Genomic DNA, 23,185 nt, shown 5'->3' with positions numbered 1-23,185 from the left:
CCCGATGAATAGTAGGCTTCTTACCCCATAAGCATCCATTTTATATTTTCTACTGTTGTTCTAAATCTGTGCGAACTCTACGAAACTGGCTCTTACAGTCCTGATTATACACAATGATCTACAACTTAACAAGTATACTTTTCAATTTTGTTGTTTTTTAATGAGCACAGTAGTGAAGAATTGATTTCTAAATTTTACAACATATTCATGAAAAACTGAAAACTTCTCACAACAACATTATCACTTCATTCTTTTCGATCCTTTCACGTGCAAAACATACCCACAATGCATACCTTGTAGTGGCGGCAGTATAGAGTTATTTCACCAAACGCTTTAGAAAAAAAAGGGCATAGGCGTTTTACCTCGGGTGGGCTCTTTACCCCAGTTTACCTATGTAGCGTATCGTATGCAACAAGTTAACAAATCGTTGATAAACACTTAGAACGAAAACTTCTCAACGTCACGTCTAAAGTCTTTGCGTGAGGTCACCATGAGATAATTTAACCTGCTTATTACGTTTGCACAGTGCACTTGGATTCTATTCACTTCTTCGAAAGTCAGAATATGACGCCATCTATTGATGACTTCCTGGGCTCTTTTTCGTACACCAAACGGCGCATGATTGGCTGGCATGTGCATTGACTCAGTCTGCAAAAAAAATGCGACCAATCAAAAATGTACAGTAGTAGCGTTTTTTAACACAGTTCATGAAGTTTTTTTGTTGGCGCTTTATTTTGAAAAGACAATTTTTTTTTACTTCATTCATGGATGTGTCTTTGAGCCAGGTTTTTACTTCATCGGGTAGTTCCTGCCCAATAAATTTGTACATCGTTTCAGCTGCTTTTTCCGGTTGACTGGCTATGTACTCATGTCTTATGCGCAGATAAGAAGTGTTGCTATTGTCTGGAAAACACAATGGTGTATCAACTTATTTGCTGCGTTACTTTCAAAACACAATAGCCTATAACTTACACAAAAAAACAACAACATAACAACCAAACTGCATTTAACATAATAACATGAAAATAAACTAAAAATTACAAACGTTTTCGGCCATACTCATGTTACATGATGTTAGCCCTTTTCAAGTAACCAACTGACTGATGTTCTTCATAAATTGAAATTACAGATCTGATCTACATACACAAAAATCGAAAAAAGAAACGCATAAGAATGAAACGGCAAGGCAGAGGAGAGGCAAAAGTCAAACGTAAAATTTGTAATTTTTAGTTTATTTTCATGTTATTATGTTAAATGCCGTCTGATTGTTAGGTTTTATTTGTTTCTATGCCATGGTTAAAAAAAATTACCTCTCTACCAAAATTGTAAAATACAATATGTCAATCAATGCAAGCTAATATACTTTGGATAAATTATACATAACGGACTAGGAAAGAGTGTGGTAGATCCATGTCTATCCAGCAGGTGAAGATATTGTTAAAGAAAGACCTTCCATTCATTTGTGTGTCAAACGGTTGATTCCCAAAGACGTATTAAAATTTTGGATTTAATAGAGAATCCTTGACGAATGGCAAAACAAAAGATAGAGGCGTATTTTGTGATGTTGCTTCAGCAATATGCTCTTAATATATAAAGCATAAACGCTAGTAGCCTTGTTGAACACTCTGAGTTCTAGCAAGCCTAAATACGCAGCCTAAGCGTAACCTAATGCAAGCAACGTATCTATTCTATATTGATTTCAAATACACTATTAAATGTGACGCTTGACATTAATTATATCTTAGGAGTGTTGTATTTCTTACTTTTCCATTTAGAATCAGCAATTTGTAGATTTTTCTCGAGTCTACGACAAAGAGAAGCAGCTGTTTCTTCTAATGTGTCGGACCTTGTCTCATCCGTATCTATCTGATAAAATAAAGGTTTGTTACATGGTTGTGCAACACTGCACTGAATTATCTAGTTAGACAATAGATGCTATATCATGAGTAAAAAATTTAAAACCCTCAATAGGTTGACTTCCTATTTCATTATGAAGGGTTTGCTCTGGAAACGTAACCTACAAATACCATATAGCCTAGAATAAATACAAATCGGATGCGGATGCGCAATAAATACCTACGAATATAGGATAGCTTACTGAACGAACATAATTATGTAACTGCATAACTTGCCGAAGTAGGATGAAGAATTTATTTATGTGATGCATTTACAGGAGGCAGCAGCTTTAACGTATTAAGACTAAGCTACACCTACAATGCCACAAAATAGCAGCCTATGAAATACCATCATTCTTGACGAAAGGATTGCTCTTGGATCTCTTACAAGATGAATAATCTTCAAATCCACATCACGCCTTTCATTCATTTCTTCAATTAGGCCTATTTCTTGCAAGCTCTGTAACTCGCAGATACGTAGTATTTTGAACACTACAAGAGGTGATTTCGAGCAAATGCTCGAAATAAGAGAAGTCTTTAAAGGAGGTTTACAATCTTTCGTTTTCGATGTGTCGGTAAAAGTAATCTCTTTTGAACTATTGCTGGATGAAAAACATTCCGCATGATATTTTGTCAGCAAAGGCTGATGTCTATCAAGAAAACAAAGTGTGTTTTGTTTGCACTTTGCATACCAGTCTGTGTGATTGGATAAACTGAAAGCTTTTCGATAGATTTGTTTGACATCTTGAAAATTGCACTGAATGAACTGCCTCAACGCATCAAGCTTTTCGCTTTGGAGGACATCACAGTCACGAGTAAACGGAAACAGAGGTTCAAAAAGATAAAACGCGTTTTTATTCCTGTTGAAGAATTCACCGACAAATGAGGATCCGGACCGTTTGTTAGAGAACAAAAGAACAACTTTTTTCCGACTAGACTGTGTTTTCAAAAACATCTTTGACTTCTTAAAAACTTTATATTGATCTTTTGTTGATGGTCGTGCACCTCTTGATGAAAGAGAGCTGAACCTTATGTTTCCACAGATTGTCGATGTGCAGTCAAGATAGTAGATTGTGGAAATGCAGCAAAGACTAACAAAGAAGCACTTACATTTTAGCATGAATCTAATTTTACGAAGCAGTTTATTACGTTTTGAAGACATTAGGCTACTAAGAGGTAAAAATATTCAACATTGCTAAAATAAAAGTTTTTGTGATTTAAGCAAAACAATAATTTGTGGCTCAACTAACCCTTTTTGTAATGTTAGTTGAGTCATTTGAGTTGACTAGACATTAACACTGTCCGCTAGTTCTCGTAGTAAAATAGCCACTTATCAGTAGGGCTATGATTCTTGAAAAGATTGTTCAATGCATGCTTAGGCCTACCTACGATAATAGTTGCGTTATAGCGTTAGGGTTAATGACAATGAATGCAAAACTTGCTGGTCATCATTCTAAGACTACATAGTGACGATCATACCAACCAAAGACTAGCTGTTTTGCCACGTAAAAATTGAAGATCTGTTATCTGTGACAGACTATGTTTCAACCACGGCTGTTGAGAGGATCGACTGCTTAGGGCTCGATACGTATGAGATGGCAGAGCCTTTGAAAGAAGACATTTCAAGAAAAACACAGCATAGCCTAATCATAAGGAGGACATCTTGAGTCCTGGTAAAAAAGTAGGCTACCGCCTATCACAGCTACCGGCTGCAGTTACAATAAAATCAAAAAGTCCAAAAGTGGCTTTACTGCACTATAAATAAGTAAGTAGCCTATAGGCGCAGCAAAATTTGCTTGGTAGTTAGACTTAGCAGAAAACGAGACAGACAACCAAAAGAACGGCAAGACTATTCTAATCCAACCTAAGGCGAGCTGCGTTGGAAGACAGTAAGTAAACTCATTTCACGAAATAAAAAGTTATTGAAGAAAATGGCCGAACCGATGTTGATGCGCAATCCGCTGCAAACGAAGATAGCAACGCATGATGACTTGCCGTTCCTGTAGGCCTATAGGCTACAAAGGCCGTTGAGAGGATATTTTGGGCCCAGTAGCAATCACATCTTCGGGCCCCAAGTGAAGCACACTATAGGCTATCCAAAGAATACACGGTGATTTTTTCAAGTTCCCGGGCCTCTGAAATCAACCTGGCCTCGGATCCAAAGGAACCTACTGGATCTCCCTGTCAACGCTAGGCCTACTAATTTATCGCAATTCGCAACCCATTATCAATACGGTTCCTTTAATCTGGTTTTTATCTTGACTTCCTTTACTCTTTTTATTTTTTTTGTTTTCGCTAACCTCCATGTCTGAAATTTGTTTCGACCCTTGGTTGGAAAATTTTCCTAGACTAGTCCCGGGACTAGGCCTACTTATTTTGCAACAAGCTCAAAAGGAACGAACCGCTTTTCTCGGCTGTCATTGAAAATGCGTGGTGTAGGCCTACGAAGCACGGAGACATAACACGAATTCTAAAGTATGTTCTGTTGGAAGACTGTTGCCTAAGGCAGAATACAAGCTGAACGACAACTATTCATTTTACCATGGTCGCGATGAAAAGCGATGTTCAAAAACATCATTACGACGGAAGAAACAAATATAGGCTACAAAGCAACTCAAAACGTAAACTTACTAAAATTAAACATCATACGCCTATAGCCTAACTTTAAAATGCCATCTTACCCTAGGCCACGAGTAGCCTATATAAGTATATATATTTTGTAAATACGGTAAATTATTCTATTCCGTTGGGTTGCTCTTGATGACTGGCTACTTGTACTTGTAGCCTACACCTAATCTCCGAATTGTTGCGCATCGGAAACTTCGGTTTGGCCGTGTTACATTTTAGGTTGAGTTTTATCACCTTGCGATTTTTATATTTTTTTATATTGATACTTATTTACGTGTTGCTCCACTTACCCCGGAATAAATTGTACTTTATGGGGTAAATTGAGCAATAACCTGGGGTAAGTTGAGCAATTCGATTAAGTTGAAGCACTCGAGAAAGTTTAAGAAATGGAAAGAAGGATTTGAAACCAAGGGTATGAAGGTGAATCTTGAAAAAACAAAAGTGATGGTGAGTGGAGCAGAAGGAACAGTTGTTGAGAGCAAAGTAGATCCCTGTGGAATATGTGGCAAGAGAGTGATGAAAAATTCAATGCAATGCAAGGAATGTGGAAAGTGGGTACATGCAAGATGTGCTAATGTCAAGAGAGCCGCAACAAGATTGGCGAAGTGTTTTGTTTGTAGGAAATGCAGTAAAGAAAGGAATGAAGTGGAAGGCCATGATGATGAGTTCTGCCATGGCATCGAAACAGTAACAGATTTCTGTTATCTGGGTGATCGGATAGATGGAAGTGGTGGATGTGAAGCAGCGGTGACAACAAGGGCAAGATTGGGCTGGGCAAAGTTCAGGGAATGTGGGGAAATGTTGTATGGCAGAAAATTTTCACTAAGGATGAAAGGAAAAGTATATCGGAGCTGTGTGCGGCCTGCAAAGAGACATGGGTATTGAGAAAGAGTGAACTGGCAATCCTGAAAAGAACGGAAAGGTCAATGGTGAGAGCAATGTGTGGGGTGAAAACGAGAAGGGAAAAAAGGACTGAAGAATTGTTGGATATGCTAGAGATGAGAGAGACCATAGACCAAATGGCAAGGGCAAATGGTGTAAGATGGTATGGACATGTGATAAGGAGAGAAGAAGGAAGTTTTCTTAGAAAGGCACTAGATCTAAAGGTGGATGGGAAGAAGAAACGCGGTCGTCCAAGAAGAACGTGGAAACAACAAGTGAAGGATGAATTTAAAAAAGTCGGACTGAAGGAGGAAAATGCAAGGGACAGGGTGAAATGGAGAAAAGGGATAAAAACAATTGCTGCGCGGAAACAATCGGCCACCCCCACTAGTGGGGAACAAACCGACGATGGATTATGATGATGATGATTCCCCTGTCAGTTTGTTTGTATAATTGCGAGCCTGCGAGGCATTATGCTTTACAACACAACACTGTTTTTTTTATCCAATACGAACCTAAAAAGACATAAATTCAACATTTCAAATATTAAATAAGCTAATAAGGCTATTTCTTTTGGGGTAAGTTGAGCAACTGCTCCAAGATACTTCAACTAGCATTGCACACTTTACCCCATCCTGATTTTTGTGACAAAATTACAAATATTCAAAAAACTACAAGACTAACCAACCTGAACGTTTTATTGAATATCCTCACACTTTATACTTACCAATACAAAAAAAAAGATTTGATTTACATAGTGTAACAAAAAGTTATTCAGTTTTTTGGCAAATTTTTTTTTCTCGAATTTTCAACATAAACAATAGGCTATAATTGCGTACGTGCCATTGTAAAATGCAATTCTCAGTGGACATAACAAATACATTGAATGAAGTGGCATTATGAGTGATAGCCTACATCCAGAATAAAAAATCCGCCGACTCGTTTTTCCAAAAACAGGGGTTGCTCATCTTACCCTATTGCACACTTTACCCCAGTCTCCCCTAGTTATGATGACTGGGAAATAGGACTTGGTCTATTCGGAAAAATTATGGAGATTTATTCAAGTTTAACTTTGCACGCTGCTATTGTAATAATTTTAAATGTGTTGCCTTATTTTTTTTTATCGAACTCAATTTTTCACTTTAGATAGGCTATAGCCTATCAACCTGTTTTTGAGTTGCATTGATCTACAAATGATAAAGCTTTGGTAGAGACTAGAGTTTGCTTTGTTTGATTTCTCTATGATCTACAAATGTAGACACCAATCAATATTTATCTTGCAGTGAGGTGTAGGGTAGCATCTGATAGAATTTCCCACGGTGGCAATAAAAGATCCTTATAGCCAAGTTCACCTTAAGCTATGCTTCTAATGTTTGGCATTTAATTAATTCCAATTTCTTTTTTTGTATAAGTGAATATCTTTAATACTTTACATTTATAGTAACCTACAATAGCTATAGTGATTGTCTTGAGCATTGTTAGAATGCAATGGTTTAACTGAGGATTCTTCCATTTTTCGCTCCAGCTGAAAAAGGCCTCAAGCCACTGACAGGTTCGAGTTTCAAGCAACGTCTTCTGGTGCAGAGTAGCTTACGTATTTCATTGGTCATCACCGAGGAAGTCTTACACTACCGGTAGTAATTAAAAATTATATTAAATTATCTTTTCGTATTGGGATTCAGCGCTTAGTTTTTCTGGTGCAATTGCACAATACTCTTTTTTTCCGAGTGGCGGAAAATAGGTCAGGCTACGCCTTGTCAATAATTATTATCCTTTAAATTCATTTTGATGCCCACTAATGGGGTTGCAGTTTTTTACATGCATGGATTGTCTTATCCATCACAATACATGGAGAAGCTTGCAATGACCACAGGCTAATTTCCAATGATATGTGGTTGAAGGAATTGATTGTTTTGTGACCTACTGGGGTGCATAGTTTCATACAGTGCTGCTGGTCTATCGACCGTTGATACAAGTCACTCCCAATTTATGATCATTCTCCAACATCATCCTTGTTCAGTTGAACATCTTTCGTGTGAAAAATAATAATGGCTTTTGACGACGTAAGCCATTTCTTTCATCGAGCGAAGCCGTGATAATTTGAGATTTCAGAAAGACATCTTACCTTTTTGTATTTTGTTTTTCACTACGCCTGATAGCTACGCCTACCAATTATACAGCAAGTTTAAGCCTATGTGAATCAAAAGCACACGATTTCCAGTCCTTCAACAAAATCTTGTAAATGAAAGCTGCTGGGAGCAGCAGAATAGCTCTACAAACATGTCCATTCATCATTCACCGCAAGCTTGAAACACAGAGACAATTTCTGGTCGTAAACAATTTATTTTCTACAATTTGTCACCACGAGCGATGTCGTTATGATCAAATTTAGCGATCGTCTTCAAGCTGGAAGTTTTTTAAATTTTTACGAAGATTCAACGTTGTAAGGAGATGAAGTCATGAAAACGACAAAATTTCCAGCCGCTCCAAGTCGGAAAACATTAAAATTAGAGCAAAGTTTACGCGCCGATGATAGCTTCATTGCATGAAATAGCAATTTCAGCCTCCATTCTGCTTGCATCGTCGCTGGCCGAAGATAATTGTGATTGGGCTTTGGTTAAGTTGGCACGAGCAAGCTGAAAAAAGAGAATGGACTATCAGAAACACCTCTTTATTATCTGATTTTGCAAAATATATGAAATTGATTGACCTAGTTCTAGTCTGCAGAGCCCATAAACATTATAGCACGCAAAAAGTAATAACCTATTTAGTACTAAAATTAGTTTGCGTTCTTCTGGTGACTATCTACTAGGTTACCTCGTGACTATATACTAGGTTACCTCGTGATGTTAAAGATGATAACTAGCTTTTGTATTTCCGGAAGGTATTTACCTATTTACAATAGGTAAATACCTTCCCTCCGCTAAAGACCCCATGAAAGAAGGTGAAGTTTCTGGATTGATCTACCAAGTTCCGTGTCATGACTGTGATTTAATCTACATTGGACAGACAAAACGTGATCTTAAATCTAGAATCAACGAGCACCAAAGAGCTATTAAATTTCAACGTCCAGAGCATTCCGCTCTTTGCAAACACTCTATAAATTCAGACCATAAAATTACTTGGACCAACGCCACCATTCTTAAAACTGAAAAGGATTATACAAAAAGATTGTTCACAGAAAAATGGTACATAAACCAGAAGGCACAACATGCTCTTAACCAAAAAGATGGTCAGAATTTCCCCTCTGTGTACAAAAAATTACTTTAACTTTAGCTTCACCTTTTCCATTCTCAGTGCGTCTTCTCTACCATTGTTATTGCTAATCCCATTGTTTTCTGTCTTGTCTGATATTTTTTCAACGTTTCTTGACAGTGGCCCAATAGATAGATAAATTTACGCTGTTGGAAAGTAGCCTACTGGTTTTAGGCATTCACTGCATTTAGTTTAACCTCTAGGTATCGTTGCGTGTTTTAATTCTGATTCTTGCTGCTTTACTTTACTCATTTTATCAGTATGTTTTTGTGTTGTGCCATCGTTGCTGAACAGGTTGTGTTATCCTGTTTTAGCCACCTTGATAAAGTCAGTCGTGCTGACTGACGAAACGTCGGAAATACAAAAGCTAGTTATCATCTTTAACATCACGAGGTAACCTAGTATATAGTCACCAGAAGAACGCAAACTAATTTTATTACCAAATGCCTGGTGAACAGTCTCTCTCTGTTTTTACTATTTAGTACTTTTAGAAATATTTAAGAACCTCTAGTCTAGACTACTCAGTAAACTTCAAATTTTCCCTCAATTTTGCTGTATGTCCAAGTTATTACAACTTCAAGCAGATTAGGTATATGCCGAATAAAAAATTTATGTGGTGAACTATCAAGCAATCGCCTTGCCAAACAATTACAAATAACACTTTTCACACTAGGATTTAATAACCTTTAAGAGCAGCAAATGAATATTAGCAGTGCACCCTGTAAGGTAGAGCAAAAAGAAGTTGGAAATACGGAACTATGAAGCAGTCATTGACTCACATCTTTGTCTAAATCGTCGAGGTGCACAGCTTCTTCAGCAGTTATTTGAACTGAATCATCTTCATTTACGCTAAATGATCCACTGCTCACTGCAGAGAGTAACAAAAGTTAACATGGGTGCAGTTGTGAAATGCAGCAAGGCATTGACGGCTTAACATTCAAAGAATCCTGGCATCCTCCTACACCACAATTTGATGGTTGCTTTACATTCCGCTATGCATTGCAATAAAGCTAAAGTTACCGTACCGGCACGATAGCTCAGTTGGTTAGCGTGTGACTTCTGGAACGAAGAAGCTTCAAGATCAAGCGGCGCTGGTTCGACTCTCGGGGCGTGCACTTGAGCAATGTACGCTAAGGACTGCTCTCCGTTCAGCGGCATCTAATGGATGGAATAATTCCCCGCCAACAAGACTTCAACAATTGGAAACTTCACTCTGTCAATCTCGGTGACCGGGCCTGCGTCAGTGATTCAAAGCCCCTACAGGTATGCGAAACTACCAGAATTAAGCTCTGCAAGAAGCTTTCCCGGTCCGACAATAAAGATTCAATCAATCAGTCAAGTTACGACCAACTAAAAAAAAAATAATGAATTGCAATAAAATTTCAACTTTTGCAACAGAACAGAACAAAATCAAAATAAAGAGATAAAAGGACCGATATTTAAACCATATTTATAATTTCATACCAAAATACTTGGTGACTGTCCCCTCCATTTCAGTAACTGTGACTACCCCGGGTTGGAGAACACCCAGCGTCGGCACATGGTTGGCCAAAATACCAATCACTCCTGTTCCAGTAGGCACATCAACCTGGCGAACTTTTTCGCTGGACTGGTAAAATGCCTGCAATGACAATGCACGATCAAAGAAAAATGTCAAGAAAAAAAACAATCAGCAAGGTAAACGGAGTTTCTATATAAGAGTAGATTTAAAAATCCCTTTAACACACTGAATACTGCACAATATTTAGGTGCTTCTACACCACTGAACGAGATGGTTCGATACAGTGATGATGATAGAGGGATGAGCATGAAAGTGCTGAAGGAAGCTGAGAGTAAACAAGAGTTGAGGGCGGTCCTTGGCTTAGATAACTGCAGGCTTTTTTATGTCTCCGGGGTGTAACCTCCATATGAATAAAAATAATATGTTATATTATGTGCTATTGTACATTGAAATGGATGTGGACTGTGGAGCTATCCAATAAACTTGATTGATTGAATACAGAGAGAGATGAATTACAGAATGACCTAGAGTTGCAATTTACTGAAAATATAGTAGTGATACCACCAAAGTTTTAGCCACAACTTCAGTTACAAGGAACACGCAGGCAATCAGGCATTCCATTCACTCAACTTACCCCAGATAAGACAAAACAGCAAAATTGTGACAAAATTGACAAACAAAATATTCCTAGCAGAAACTAGCAAATAAAAAAGTCTTACCTGTGAAGGAGAAGCAAAAGTAAAAACCATTTGGCCAGAAGCAGGTGGTGCATCAGCAAAGGTTCTGGTTTGTTGAGATAGAGCCATATAGCGACAGATAGATGATGCATTTCGCAAGTAACACCGTGCTATTGCAGCAGACATGTTTAGTTATGTAGTTATAACAATGAATCTATGTACAAAAAATTCAAGAAAAAATCCTGAATGTAAAAATCTGTTTAAAGTTACATGCTCCATCAAAACAACTGCACGTAGCAGTAATTTCTACAGTAACTTTCATACATGTTGTATTTCAACAGATTGCGTCAGAGACTGTATATGCATTATGCATAACCCAATAACTCATGGAATGACATTAAGCAAGGGTGCACAAACCATGGCCCAAATGTGGTTTGAACTTTTTGAATTGCGGAAAAGTCCGGATATTAAAAAAATGTGTGGTCTGCTACATGATTTTCATTTATATTTTAAGTTTGCAACGTTTAGTAAACGTTATTTTTTGTTTGGCAGCCCGACAAGTTCAACCAATCAAGCATTCAAATCTTTACCTATATCTCTAGTAGATACATCTTTTGATTGCAGTCACACTAGCCACAGTTTAACTGTGGCAGCACAATTCTATTTGCTCGCACGCAGCACGAAACTTAAACTAATTTTATGTTAAATAAAGTAAACAATATCACACCAAATCAGAAGAATCAGTTTATTTAAATACACAGCTTTCGCCACACAAGTGTGGCTTCATCAGTACAATCTGCAACAACAATAAAGAATGAAATACTATTAAGATGATTATAAAATTTAATGAAAGTGTTAAAAAAGTAAAAAAGATCAAATATTATACATAACTATAAGACTTTAGGTCAATACATCAGATAAAGAGATGATAATAAACATGTAAAACATCAAATCTATTAAAATTGCAATTAAAGAAAACTTTTAACTATAAAACTAGTTTCTACGTATTATAGCTCCTATCATTTGTCCGACTTGCCTGACTTCTTACGATGACATAGCCCAGTGGTTCCCAACTCATGGGTCACGACCCAAAGTTGGGTCGCCTGATGATTTTTTTGGGTCGCTTGTTTTTCAGGCATATTGTATCTTGGGTGAAAAAAATAACAATAAAAAAAAATTTAAAACGTGATGAGATCGATCACAAAACTGGAAAATATAAACACAAGTCATGAAGCGTTTCATGTTGAGACATTGGAAAGCTTTGTAGCATGATCGTAGTGCAAGAAGTTTTAACAATTTTCGCTTTTATTATTGTTATTATTAAATGTAAACCCAACAAAAATTTCAGTCTCAAACATAAAATAACTTGACATAGTTACGGGATATATGTTGTAACGTGCACTACAGTATATGTCACGAACGCTATGTCGAACAAACTATGACAAAGTTTTCCACACGTTGGACCACACAGAGTCTGGTGTGGTAAAACGCATCAAAGACAAAGCTCCAAGTGCTGTATGGACTTATTGCTTTCTCGACAGAGAGGCCTTTGCTGCAAAAAAGCTGCACGAAGTGTTGAATGATGTGAAGTGAGTAAACTTCATCAAAACAAGTTCACTAAATCCGCATTTGTTTTCGTCTTTGTGGATTCTGATTATTATCAAGCATTGCTGTTGCACACAGAAGTGCGATCGTTGTCACGAGGTCGTGTCCTGAAGCGAGCTTATAATTTGCGAGAGAAGATTGCTATCTTCCTGAGGCAACCAACAGAACTGTGTGAGATTAGCCGAGAAGTTTTTGCAAGAAGATTTTAAGGAAAAAGTTGCTTACCTTGCCGATATATTTGACTCTCTGAACTCTCTAAATTTATATATAATGCAAGGCAACGGTTTTACAGTGATTGATCGCGCCGCAAAAGTTTCTGCTTACCACAAAAAATTCATATTCTGGAAAAGTTATGTCACCAGAGATGAGTACGATATATTTCCTCAGCTAACGCAATATATCTGTGGTAATGACGTTGATATTGAGCAAACGATAATTAGACACCTGGAACAGTTTGCCAAAAAGTTTGTGCACTACTACAGGGTTCGATCTTAGCACTGGTCCTCTGGCCAATGTCTAGTGCGAGTTCACCACGAACCAGTACGAATCGTTTCGCACTGGTCCGACTGTCCAGTGCGAAAATATCATCGTATTATGTCGTTTGATTGTTTAGAGTGCGTGGTTCTCGTTTGCACTTCTCTTCAAACAACAAAACACGTGATCCGTGCGTGTTAAACCGTAAGAAAAAGGCAATCGCAACATCACGTGTTAAATCATAAGAAAAATGCAATAGCAACATCATGTGACAGTGTTAAATCGTAAGAAAAAGGGTAATCGATTCATATGTGAGGTCAAGAAGGCCCGACACTGGCTATGTGTTTACAAGGCCAGACAACACACATCGGATTTCGATTATGACCCATCATCGGATTCAGAAATTGAAGAGCCCCAAGTAGATTGAAGACTCAACGTAGATTGAATGTCTTGCCTAGATAAACTGTTGTTACTGTTATTGCCATTGTATATTTCCATGTTATTGCCACCATTCATTGTTGTCGTTTTAAGGTGGTTTTCCCTGGGTTGGCCTCGTGCTTCCCAGGACAATCTTGTTTTTATCAGTAAATGGGACAGACCAGTGCGATCTCGTGCGGACCAGTGCAAATGGTGAGCCACTGGTCCGGTTGGCCAGTGCGAAAAAAAGTTAAGGCCGAACCCTGCTACTATGGAGAATCTCTAACACTTAATAACCAAAATGATTGGATAATTGATCCATTTGTTGGAAAAGATCTGCCTCAACTTTCCATTCATGTTGCAGAACAGTTTATGGACATAACAGAAGTAGCAAACCGTATTTCTTTTGCGTCCTTCAAAGACAAATAACCCAAAGATTCTGCAAACATCCTCTTTTGGGCTTCCATGTACAAAGTGTATCCCACAGTTTCACAATTAGGGATTCAAAAACAGATTCCATTTGCAACAACTTGGCTTTGTAAGATTGGACTTAGTGCCATGTGTGTATTGAAAACTGAACAGCAAAACCGGCTGGAAGTTAAAGCCGACATGCGGCTATGCCTAAGCAAAATAACGCCTCGATTTCAAAAACTCACTGACAGCAAGCCAGCACAGCTATCTCAATAGTGATTTGATAAACATATAGACAGACAATCGATAACAACTTAATAACATTGAATTGCATAATTAATACAAAAATGAAATAGATACATAATTTCAAACGTTTTCGGCAAAACTTTCTGCCCTCTTCAGGAAAATATCTTAATTCATCTAAACAAAACAAAACCAAAATGTTATGTTGTCCGCTCACTATTTTGTCTCATGACCACACTCCCGCATAATTATGACAGATTGCTACCACCTTTTGTGTTTGTTCGTCAGTTGTTGCTTGTACGCAGGTCAGTGCAGTTTTATTGAATTTCAGTCATTTATTATTAACATTTCACGAATAATTTTGTTTTGTTTAGATGAATTAAGATATTTTCCTGAAGAGGGCAGAAAGTTTTGCCGAAAACGTTTGAAATTATGTATCTATTTCATTTCTGTATTTATTTTGAATTATGCAATTCAATGTTATTAAGTTGTTATCGATTGTCTGTCTATGGTTTTTAAAAAGTACCTCTCTACCAAAGCTATGATAAACATATTATTTTCGAAAAAAGTTACTGCTTTTGTAGTACTGTTTGTTTGCAACACAATCTTGTATGGCTTTTAAAATATTACGACAATTTGCATGGGTCGCAAGATTTTACCGAACTGAATTTTTTTTAAAAATGGGTCGCCTTAAAAACGAGTTGGGAACCACTGACATAGCCTACACTATTTTTCATCGTGATAGTAAGGAATAAAAACAAACTGAACCGCTAATTTAAACAGAACTAAATTCTAAGAATGTTGAGATGCAATGACATTGGCATAGCAACGATAGGTTAAGTGAAAATGCATTTGAATAATGATGTCATAATGAAAATTTTATATTAGAATTGATATTGTTTACTTCATTTAAAATGTTTTGTCACACCGCGCACCCCAGTGGATCGTCAGTTGAATTATAGGAAAATTTGATGAAAAGTTTAGGAACAAACTTTGGTTTTGTAATTTTATGTTGTTCGCATGCTAAAACTCCAGACAAAAAATCTGCTGTTGTTTTGCGGTGGAATAGCCTTTTCGCGTGCTATACTGTGTGAACAAGGAGTGAACATCCATCCACTGAGCATCTTGCTGCGGTTCTCACTATGCATGCTCTATTGCTCTGGCTGAAGAATGAAGATGCTTAGCTAGGTGGAAAGTACCTGCGTAGTCATTTATTGCGTGTGCATTCATCATAATATAGTGAACGGGTGCAACCTAGTTCGTACCCTGAAAAGATCGAGAGAAAAAATTTAAAAAAGCCGAAGTCGCTGATCGCAGTTTAATAGCACAAAGCCGAACTCGCTGATCGGAGTTTCGCAAACAAACTCGAGGGTTAGGGTTAGCGGAAACTGCGGAAAAATATTTGAGGAAACTGCAATCAGCGAGGGTTAGAGCATAGATTACTCTATGGTTACGGTAAAGGTTAGCGGAAACTGCGGGAAAACGTTTGCAGAAACTGCGATCAGCGAGGGTTAGGGTTAGAGAGCATAGATTACTCGATTGTTAGAGTTAGGGCCGAGTTAGGGTAAGCGGAAACTGCGGTAAGCGGAAAAATGTTTGCGGAAACTGCGATCAGCGAGGGTTAGGGTTAGAGCATACCGTAGATTACTCTATGGTTAGAGTCTTTCTCTCGATCTTTTCAGGAGGAAAATTTTGAAATGTTTGCGGAAACTGTGATCAGCGACTTCCGCTTTTTTTAATTTTTTCTCTTGATCTTTTCAGGGTACAAACTGAGGATACGAACTGTTCAGGATACGAACTAGGTTGCATCCATAGTGAACAATAGATATTTCGAGCTGTGGCTGCAGACCAAGCTGGTCATGCAGTTATGTGCATTTGGCTTGCAATGCTGAAAGTTTGCACACCCTTGGTTAAAAGTATGATAAGAATATAAAGCTTTCAAAGCCACAAATAATTGAGCCTGTTGGTTCTGAGAAATATGATGTCAATTTAAATGCTGTTAGGTGCAGATTGATACCTATTTTTTTTTTGCTGAGACTTTTCAGTCATTTGTCCGAAATGACTTGAAAAAATTAGGTCATTTTTATTTATTTCGGTCATTTTTTCTGATGAAAATATTTCCTTTCAAGTAGCTGATACAAACCAAAATTTGCACTTCCTGACTAGCTACAACATTACAAAGTTTCGCTGAGAAACTTTGTTGTTTTCGGACATTTTGACCGAATTGACCATATTTTTTTCAGACATTTTGCTAAAAAATCGGTCAATGACCGATAGATGATCGAAAAAAAAACCCAGATTGATACTCTAGTCTTGAACACAAGTGTCAAATTATGTTGCCAGATAATGAAATCACTAATGATTGAAACATACCGGTACGTCTATTGAATCTGAAACTAGCAAGCTGAGGTGCAGTGGGGTGCGGCTATCTACTCCAAAATAATGAAGGTTTATAAAAATATGTACCGGTATCAACTACAGTTTTGCAAGAATTACAATAAGGTACTGAAGAAGCCACCTTTACGGTACGTTGGTGAAAGAGTCATTTATAATTTACAAATTTCCGAGGATGGTTGACTTTATTTACCAATACGATACTTGCCATGTTTAATTACACCCTAACTGAAAAATCCTAGTCCAACTTTTATTTTCAGTAACATAAAGAAAATAAAGAGACAACAGGGTCTACTTGATCACCTAACTGTATATATATTAAAATGTACTGTAGTACAGTATTGGCAATAAAGTTAGACCAGTGAATGTAATGCAAAATTTCGAAATTATAGCATTGTTTTAACTTTAGCAATTGCCAACACCATTTAAAAATCTATAATTTCACGCCAGCAATACTTTTGCCATCATAAAACTAGTCATTTTGAAGGTTGAGGATATGAGAGCTCTGTAAGATGTGAGTGTCGATAGCATGATAGGTATTACTTTTCATCATTAATGACAAAGATAGTACCGTAACTAACCAAATGAAAAAAATTGTACTAGCTACAATAATCCATATACCAGCCCATCAATCAACGAAAAAAAGGTGCCAAAATCTTGAGGTAAATAAGACATGCCTGAATAGTTCATGTGTGGTATGGTAAGACTAAAAGTTTATATCTATAACCGGCAAGGCCAACAACTTGGATATGATTTGAAGTTTTTCTTATATTTTTTTGGTTGATTTTTTTCTAAAAAGTTAGTCACATTCAGCAGCTTATCCAAAATTATAAGATGGGTACCTACTCTTGAAAAAACAGTTGCAAGGGGGAGACTCACAACACACACTGCATGTTTTCAATGCTATTTACCGTACTTCTCCAATTTTTGATTACCTTGTCCGTTCAAACAAACAACTAAATATGCAAATCGCAAATCTAAAACATAAACTTGTCAAGAAAACTGTTGAAAAAGATACCTTACTCAACAAGAGCACTCATGCTTGAATTTACTAAACCTCTTATTTTCAGTCACTAGGGTCATTTTGCTGAAGGGCAGAGTTGCCAGACAAAAAATTAATTTTATGTTGAAAAACCCTATGTCCAGATAAAATTGGCTAACTGCCAAAACGTGTTTCAAACATATTTTACAGTTTTTATCAAACTTTTCTGTTTTCATCATTCCAGTAAACAGGTTTGGACACTGGACAGTCTACTACAGTCTCCCTGTCGGTATAGGAACTTGTGTAACTTTTGTATTGTGTATATTCAGTGTTGTACGTTGACGCCGTCAATTTGACGCGTCAACTTTTGGTTGACGCTGAGGCTAGCGCCGTCAACTATTTTGCCGATTTTAAGCGTCACGCGCTATGAGTCATTTTTCGTTTGCATAGAAAATCTCGTTTCACAATGAGAGTTAAATTTTGTTTGACGTTTTGACTTTCAGACTGATAGCAATGAACAATCTTTTTCTGTGGCAGCTGTTCGTCTATCTAATTATGCAGTTTCAAGTTGGTTTATCGTATTTTGGGTTAATCTGAGTCGAAAAAAGACGAAATCGTCTTTCGCAGCTCGAAACAGTCTCAAAAACCAAACTCGTTAGAAGTCGAATACTTTCGTTTTGTGAAACCCTGGCTAAAATAGCTCTAGAAATTAGCGCTGACGCCGTCAATTTCTTTAAGAGCTTATGCAGTAGGCTACTTTACGCCGTAAAGTTTTTAGGCAATTCGCGCTGACGCCGTCAATTTATTTCATTGACGCATACAACACTGTGTATATTAGCCTATTTGCAGAGTTGGAAGTAGGCTAACGACTATAGTTGTCACTATTCGATAGCGTCATTCGTTGCTTTCTGAATATCGATTGCTTATACCCATTCTATTTAAAAATTAATATCGAATGCGCGTTATTCACTGCTTTTTTATGCCAGCAACGAAATCCTTATTCGTTTTTCACTAATCGATATTTAGGAGAACTGCTGAATCATGTTTTCTTGTTCACTTATATCGTCGTCAAAACGAATTTACGAGATTTAGTTTTCGGATTAGCCTACTATCCGACCTAGTCTCCTTCCGGTTTTCGAACTTTAAAGGATTAAGGAAAATTTTGCGGCAACACAGTTCAGAAAAACGTACCATGCCAGTGGGAGTCGGTAGCCTATTCGTTAAACACGCAAATAGGCAGCTGTGTTGTACGCGTCAATAAAATAAATTGACGGCGTCAGCGCGAATTGCCTAAAAACTTTACGGCGTAAAGTAGCCTACTGCATAAGCTCATAAAGAAATTGACGGCGTCAGCGTCAGCGCTAATTTCTAGAGCTATTTTAGCTAAGGTCTCACAAAACGGAAGTATTCGACTTCTAACGAGTTTGGTTTTTGAGACTGTTTCGAGCTGCGAAAGACGATTTCGTCTTTTTTTGACTCAGATTAACTTAGGATACGATAAACAAACTTGAAACTGCATAATTGGATAGACGAACAGCTGCCACAGAAAAAGATTGTTCATTGCTACCAGTCTCAAAGTCAAAACGTCAAACAAAATTTAACTCTCATTGTGAAACGATATTTTCCATGCAAACGAAAAATGACTCATAGCGAGTGACGCTTAAAATCGGCAGAATAGTTGACGGCGCTATCACTTCCGTCAACTGAAAAATAAACTGACGGCGCTATAGCCTCTGCGTCAACATACAACACTGCAAATAGGCTACAATAAAACACAATGAGTTATTTTTAGTAATTGCTAATCATTGCTTTTTTTAAGTATCGATAGCGGAAAGTCATTGCTTTTTTGGGCACTATCGAATAGTGAAATAGTCATTGCTTTTTGACTAACGACTTCCAACCCTGATTACTTGCATATTTCAAACATGTAGCCTGCTATATTCCTGTAATTGACAAATAAACCGATGATTGATTGATTGGTATTTTGTTTCGCGGCAGCAGGTTGCACGCCCCTACATCATAGGTTGGTTGGTTGACTTTGAATCTTTATCCTCGAACTTACAAAGCCTTAATTGGTAGGTTATTCCTGGCAGTTTCGCATACTTGTAGTTGTAGAGGCTTTTGACACAGAGCAGTCCTTAGAATGCGTTGCTTAATAAACACTTCGAGAGTCGAACTAGCGCCGCTTGATCTTTCGTTCACGAGGACAGACAAGAAAGGTTTGAAATGTTATATGATTCAAAGCTATAGATTTTAGTTTAGTCTTTTAGTTTTATACATCAAAACTAAGAAAATCTTTTTTTCTGCAAAAAAAACATATGTTTTTGGCTATTGCACACACAGTGACACAGTAGCCTAAGTAGGCTAAGTTAATGAGATCTTGCCAAAAGTACAAACAACAGGTTGCATGCCTTGCCCGCAGGCTATAGGCCCACCCGATGGACTATTTCAGAGGTCACAAGTCTTTTTTGAGAAAGGGCTATGTAGGCAACTGTGAGAAGAGATGCTTTTTGGCAGAATAACTAGTTTGTTCAATGTAGTGTTCAACCTGTGGTGATATGCTAATTCAGTGGAGTGGGTGTGATTTATTCAGCTGTATAGCCTACAGCAATTGACACGTTCGGTGGTTGCAGGCGAGGATGTGGAGAAAAGACTTAACGGTATTATAATTTATCACAAACTCCCAAAGTCACATATAACCAGTGTTGGGCGCGATAACTCATTTTTCAGTTAAGCGATAACGATAATCGATAAACGAAAAATGCCTAAAGCGATAACGATAAACGATAAATCAAAAAAAAGTTAAGCGATAACGATAAACGATAAATTATCGCCGATAATGTCCGATAACGATAATTTTTTTTTTTCTTGATTAGCGCTGCCCCATCCCATGCAGCACGAACTGTTTTCATCAACACGACGAAAAATCGAACATAATATAGCCTACTGTAGTGTAAAGAGACAAAACTTTTTGTAAGTTATGCATGAATAAAATCGCAACAGCGGCAGTAGGTATCGAATCTTCCTTCAGGTGTCACTATAGGCGAGTTCTACTGTACTGTATTTAGCATAATTTTACCACGCAACTCGATGCGCCTATTGTCATGCAAAAACTACTACAAGATGCAAAAAGTGTGATGTCGGTCTGCATGTCAAATGCTTCAAGCAATATCATATTCTGCAATGACTTGTTTCAGTGATGGTGGCGCGAAAGACCATGTTTCCGATGTAAAAGCGGCCTCGTATTGCGATACTTTCATAAACCACTTGCCAATTTCTTTCGCTTCGCTTCAAAGGAATCTGTACCGCCTGTGCGCTTACATTTTAATTGTAAAATTCACTCGCGATTGCCGATTGCAGCAAAACAACAAGAGACTTGTTGCATGCATTTCATTGCATTGCAATTTGCAACTCTGAAAATTATTGTGTTGTCAGGACCGTCGCTACAGGGGGCGTGCCCCTCCCATGACAACGACCTGTGCACACACATTTCAGGCACTGAAGAAGAACGGGTTTTAATTTTAGTTTCATGAACTAGGTGGCTAGTAAAAACATTACTTTTCATGGTCTTTCCACTTATGTGTCGATCCAACATAAAATTTATCGGCGATTAATTATCGGCGATAATCAAATATTGCCTTTGGCGATAACGATAAACGATAACTGAAAAAATAATTAAGCGATAACGATAAGCGATAAAAATTTATCGCCGATAATTATCGCCGATAAATTATCGCCGATAATGCCCATCACTGCATATAACCTATAGGCCTAGCTTAGGCCTAGGCTACTTATTTTTTCAGAAATAGCTATTTAAAAAAAGTCCAATAGAAAATAAGGAGGGGCAACACCAAATTAAATATTCAAACATTTCACACCCAGTAGCACATCCTGGGAGCACTTGATCACGTGCTCACCCTATTTAGCCTACTGTTGTAAAAGCTCAGTACATGAACCGAGCAATCGAGCCATATTCTCTTCCGCGATAGCATCGAAATCTACATGTAGTCTTGCGTCATTTTTACGTTACCTTTCTGCTGTGCACCGCATCAATTCACTCGTGTTGCTTTTGGAGTGTTGGAGCTATTAGGTCTCTGGGGCTACTTTTCTGGGTTTTGTTACTTTTCTAGGCTTCTCTAGGCTACTTGTTTAGGTTTCTAAGTCTTGTGCAGCCATCGTCATAGCCTACCTATTTTTGAACTTTTATTTTTGACCTTATGATTTAGAAACAAATAGATCTAATATTTTATCTTTGAAAGAAATTTTTATTGTAAAAATAATGAACAACGACAATCAAACAAACCTCTACTTCAAAGTATAATCTTTTGGAAGTTTTACCACACAATGGAATAGAAATCATTCTGATACTATCTGGAATTTTATGTGAGGGGAGAAAGGAATTTTCAAAAGCAGAGTGAACTGCTTGTTTTTATAGGGAAGAGGGGTAACCAAAGGCCTCTTGGAATTGTTACTAGCTGTCATTTGTTTGAAACTTTGTGATTTACAATCACGATAAGTCACTTGTTGAAATTAGACTGCCAAACATGCAAAGCTGTCAAAAGATGAAATTATTCTATTGTTTGGTTATTCACTTGCAGATTGAAACTGAATCAAGAATTAACAAAAACGATATCAAATTACAGTTGATTCAATAAAACCGCTTAGTGGCGCTGTAGAATCAAACTAGTTTGAAATATTTTGTTAACGCGATCGAACAAACAAAGCTATTGATAAAGCATTGGTTCATGTGTCAACAAATGAATATGTCGTTTCTCTTTCAGTCAGTCCAAACCTAGTTGAAAGTTGTTTCATCGTTTACCTAAGCCATCGATAAGCAGATTATTTGTTGTACTGATCCAAAGATTGTTAAATACACGGATCTAAGCAGAAGGCTTAATTTCTGTTAGATTTTTGCTCAGTAGTAAACGAGATTATGAAAGTGACATCTAACATGTGATAGGAAACTATTAAAGGTTGTTATTTTTACTATTGAAAACTATACCTAGATTGAATTTATGCTTTTCGTATCTTCCAACGTCTTGGCATCAGATCGAAAAGAGAGACTAAAACGTTCATGTTTTGTAGACTAGTCTGTGAATGGTATTAGTAGAACAATCGAAAGAGAAAGTAGAGAGGATCTTGTTCTAATATTAGACCTAATAGATTGATGACACAGAAAAATTGAAAAGGGAATTGACAGAGATAATAAATCGATTACAAACTGAAATTGAAAAGCACGCTGGTTTATCACTGTAGTAAAAATGAAATTTGCCCTATTGGTGTGAATAATTTTTCCTTTTTATCACTACATTGTTGAATGCAGGCATTAATGCATTGGATCAAAATTGTCTGCTCCAATTTGCAGACTGTTGTACTGTAGGCCTACGGGTAAGAAGACGAAGGGGGTTGTGAAAAACGTTGTAAATTGCATTGCCATGATTGAGGTCACTCACTTACAACAGCTACCCAGAACTCTATTTGGGGTCTTTTGCATAAGTTAAAAGATAGAATACAACTTTTAGTTCACTCATTCATCCACAATTACTCAGCATAAACACAGATGAGCAACCCGTTCGAATTTAAACCAAAAGTAAATATGTCAGTACTTTTGCCGTATATCGTTTCACTGTCCCTGGCAGCTTGACAAAATGACCACCTACAAATCGGTTACCGCCTTGTGGACAGGGGATAACTTAGTAGTTTACTCTGAAGTGCCAGTTAAACACAGCTCAAGATTGAATGATTAGAGATCATAAAATCTAGCAATGGCATTCCTTTTCCAGAGGTCAAGCTGGGAATTTTCCAAAAATTTGTGGAAGGT

At 37.4% G+C, this 23,185-nt stretch overlaps 1 protein-coding gene across 1 annotated transcript; it reads right to left on the bottom strand.

Annotated features, from left to right (window-relative positions):
- Window positions 1-7,728: 7,728 nt before the first annotated feature.
- LOC145770458 (ATP synthase F(1) complex subunit delta, mitochondrial-like) lies at window positions 7,729-11,076 on the bottom strand. The gene is made up of 4 exons (XM_082582113.1): window positions 10,881-11,076; window positions 10,125-10,281; window positions 9,440-9,528; window positions 7,729-8,041 (listed from the first exon to the last, which is right to left on the bottom strand). The coding sequence occupies exons 1-4, from the start codon at window positions 11,022-11,024 to the stop codon at window positions 7,925-7,927; spliced, it is 507 nt and encodes a 168-aa protein (XP_082438239.1). The 5' UTR covers window positions 11,025-11,076; the 3' UTR covers window positions 7,729-7,924.
- Between the last annotated feature and the right edge of the window lie 12,109 nt (window positions 11,077-23,185).

The sequence above is a fragment of the Aplidium turbinatum genome, chromosome 5 (genome assembly GCF_918807975.1).
Source record: "Aplidium turbinatum chromosome 5, kaAplTurb1.1, whole genome shotgun sequence".
NCBI classification, from domain to species: Eukaryota; Metazoa; Chordata; class Ascidiacea; order Aplousobranchia; family Polyclinidae; genus Aplidium; species Aplidium turbinatum.
The sequence above is the reverse complement of the archived record's forward strand: the minus strand, read 5'-3'. Positions and strand labels throughout refer to the sequence as shown.

What these genes read in the sequence shown, in the direction of transcription:
- LOC145770458 (XM_082582113.1), bottom strand. Translation starts at nt 11,024, where the DNA reads ATGTCTGCTGCAATAGCACGGTGTTACTTGCGAAATGCATCATCTATC. An exon ending in CTTTTGCTTCTCCTTCACAG is followed by an intron (nt 10,282 to 10,880) that starts GTAAGACTTTTT and finishes TTGTCATTGCAG; the next exon opens with GCATTTTACCAGTCCAGCGA. An exon ending in TCGACGATTTAGACAAAGAT is followed by an intron (nt 8,042 to 9,439) that starts GTGAGTCAATGA and finishes CTCTTTTTTCAG; the next exon opens with CTTGCTCGTGCCAACTTAAC.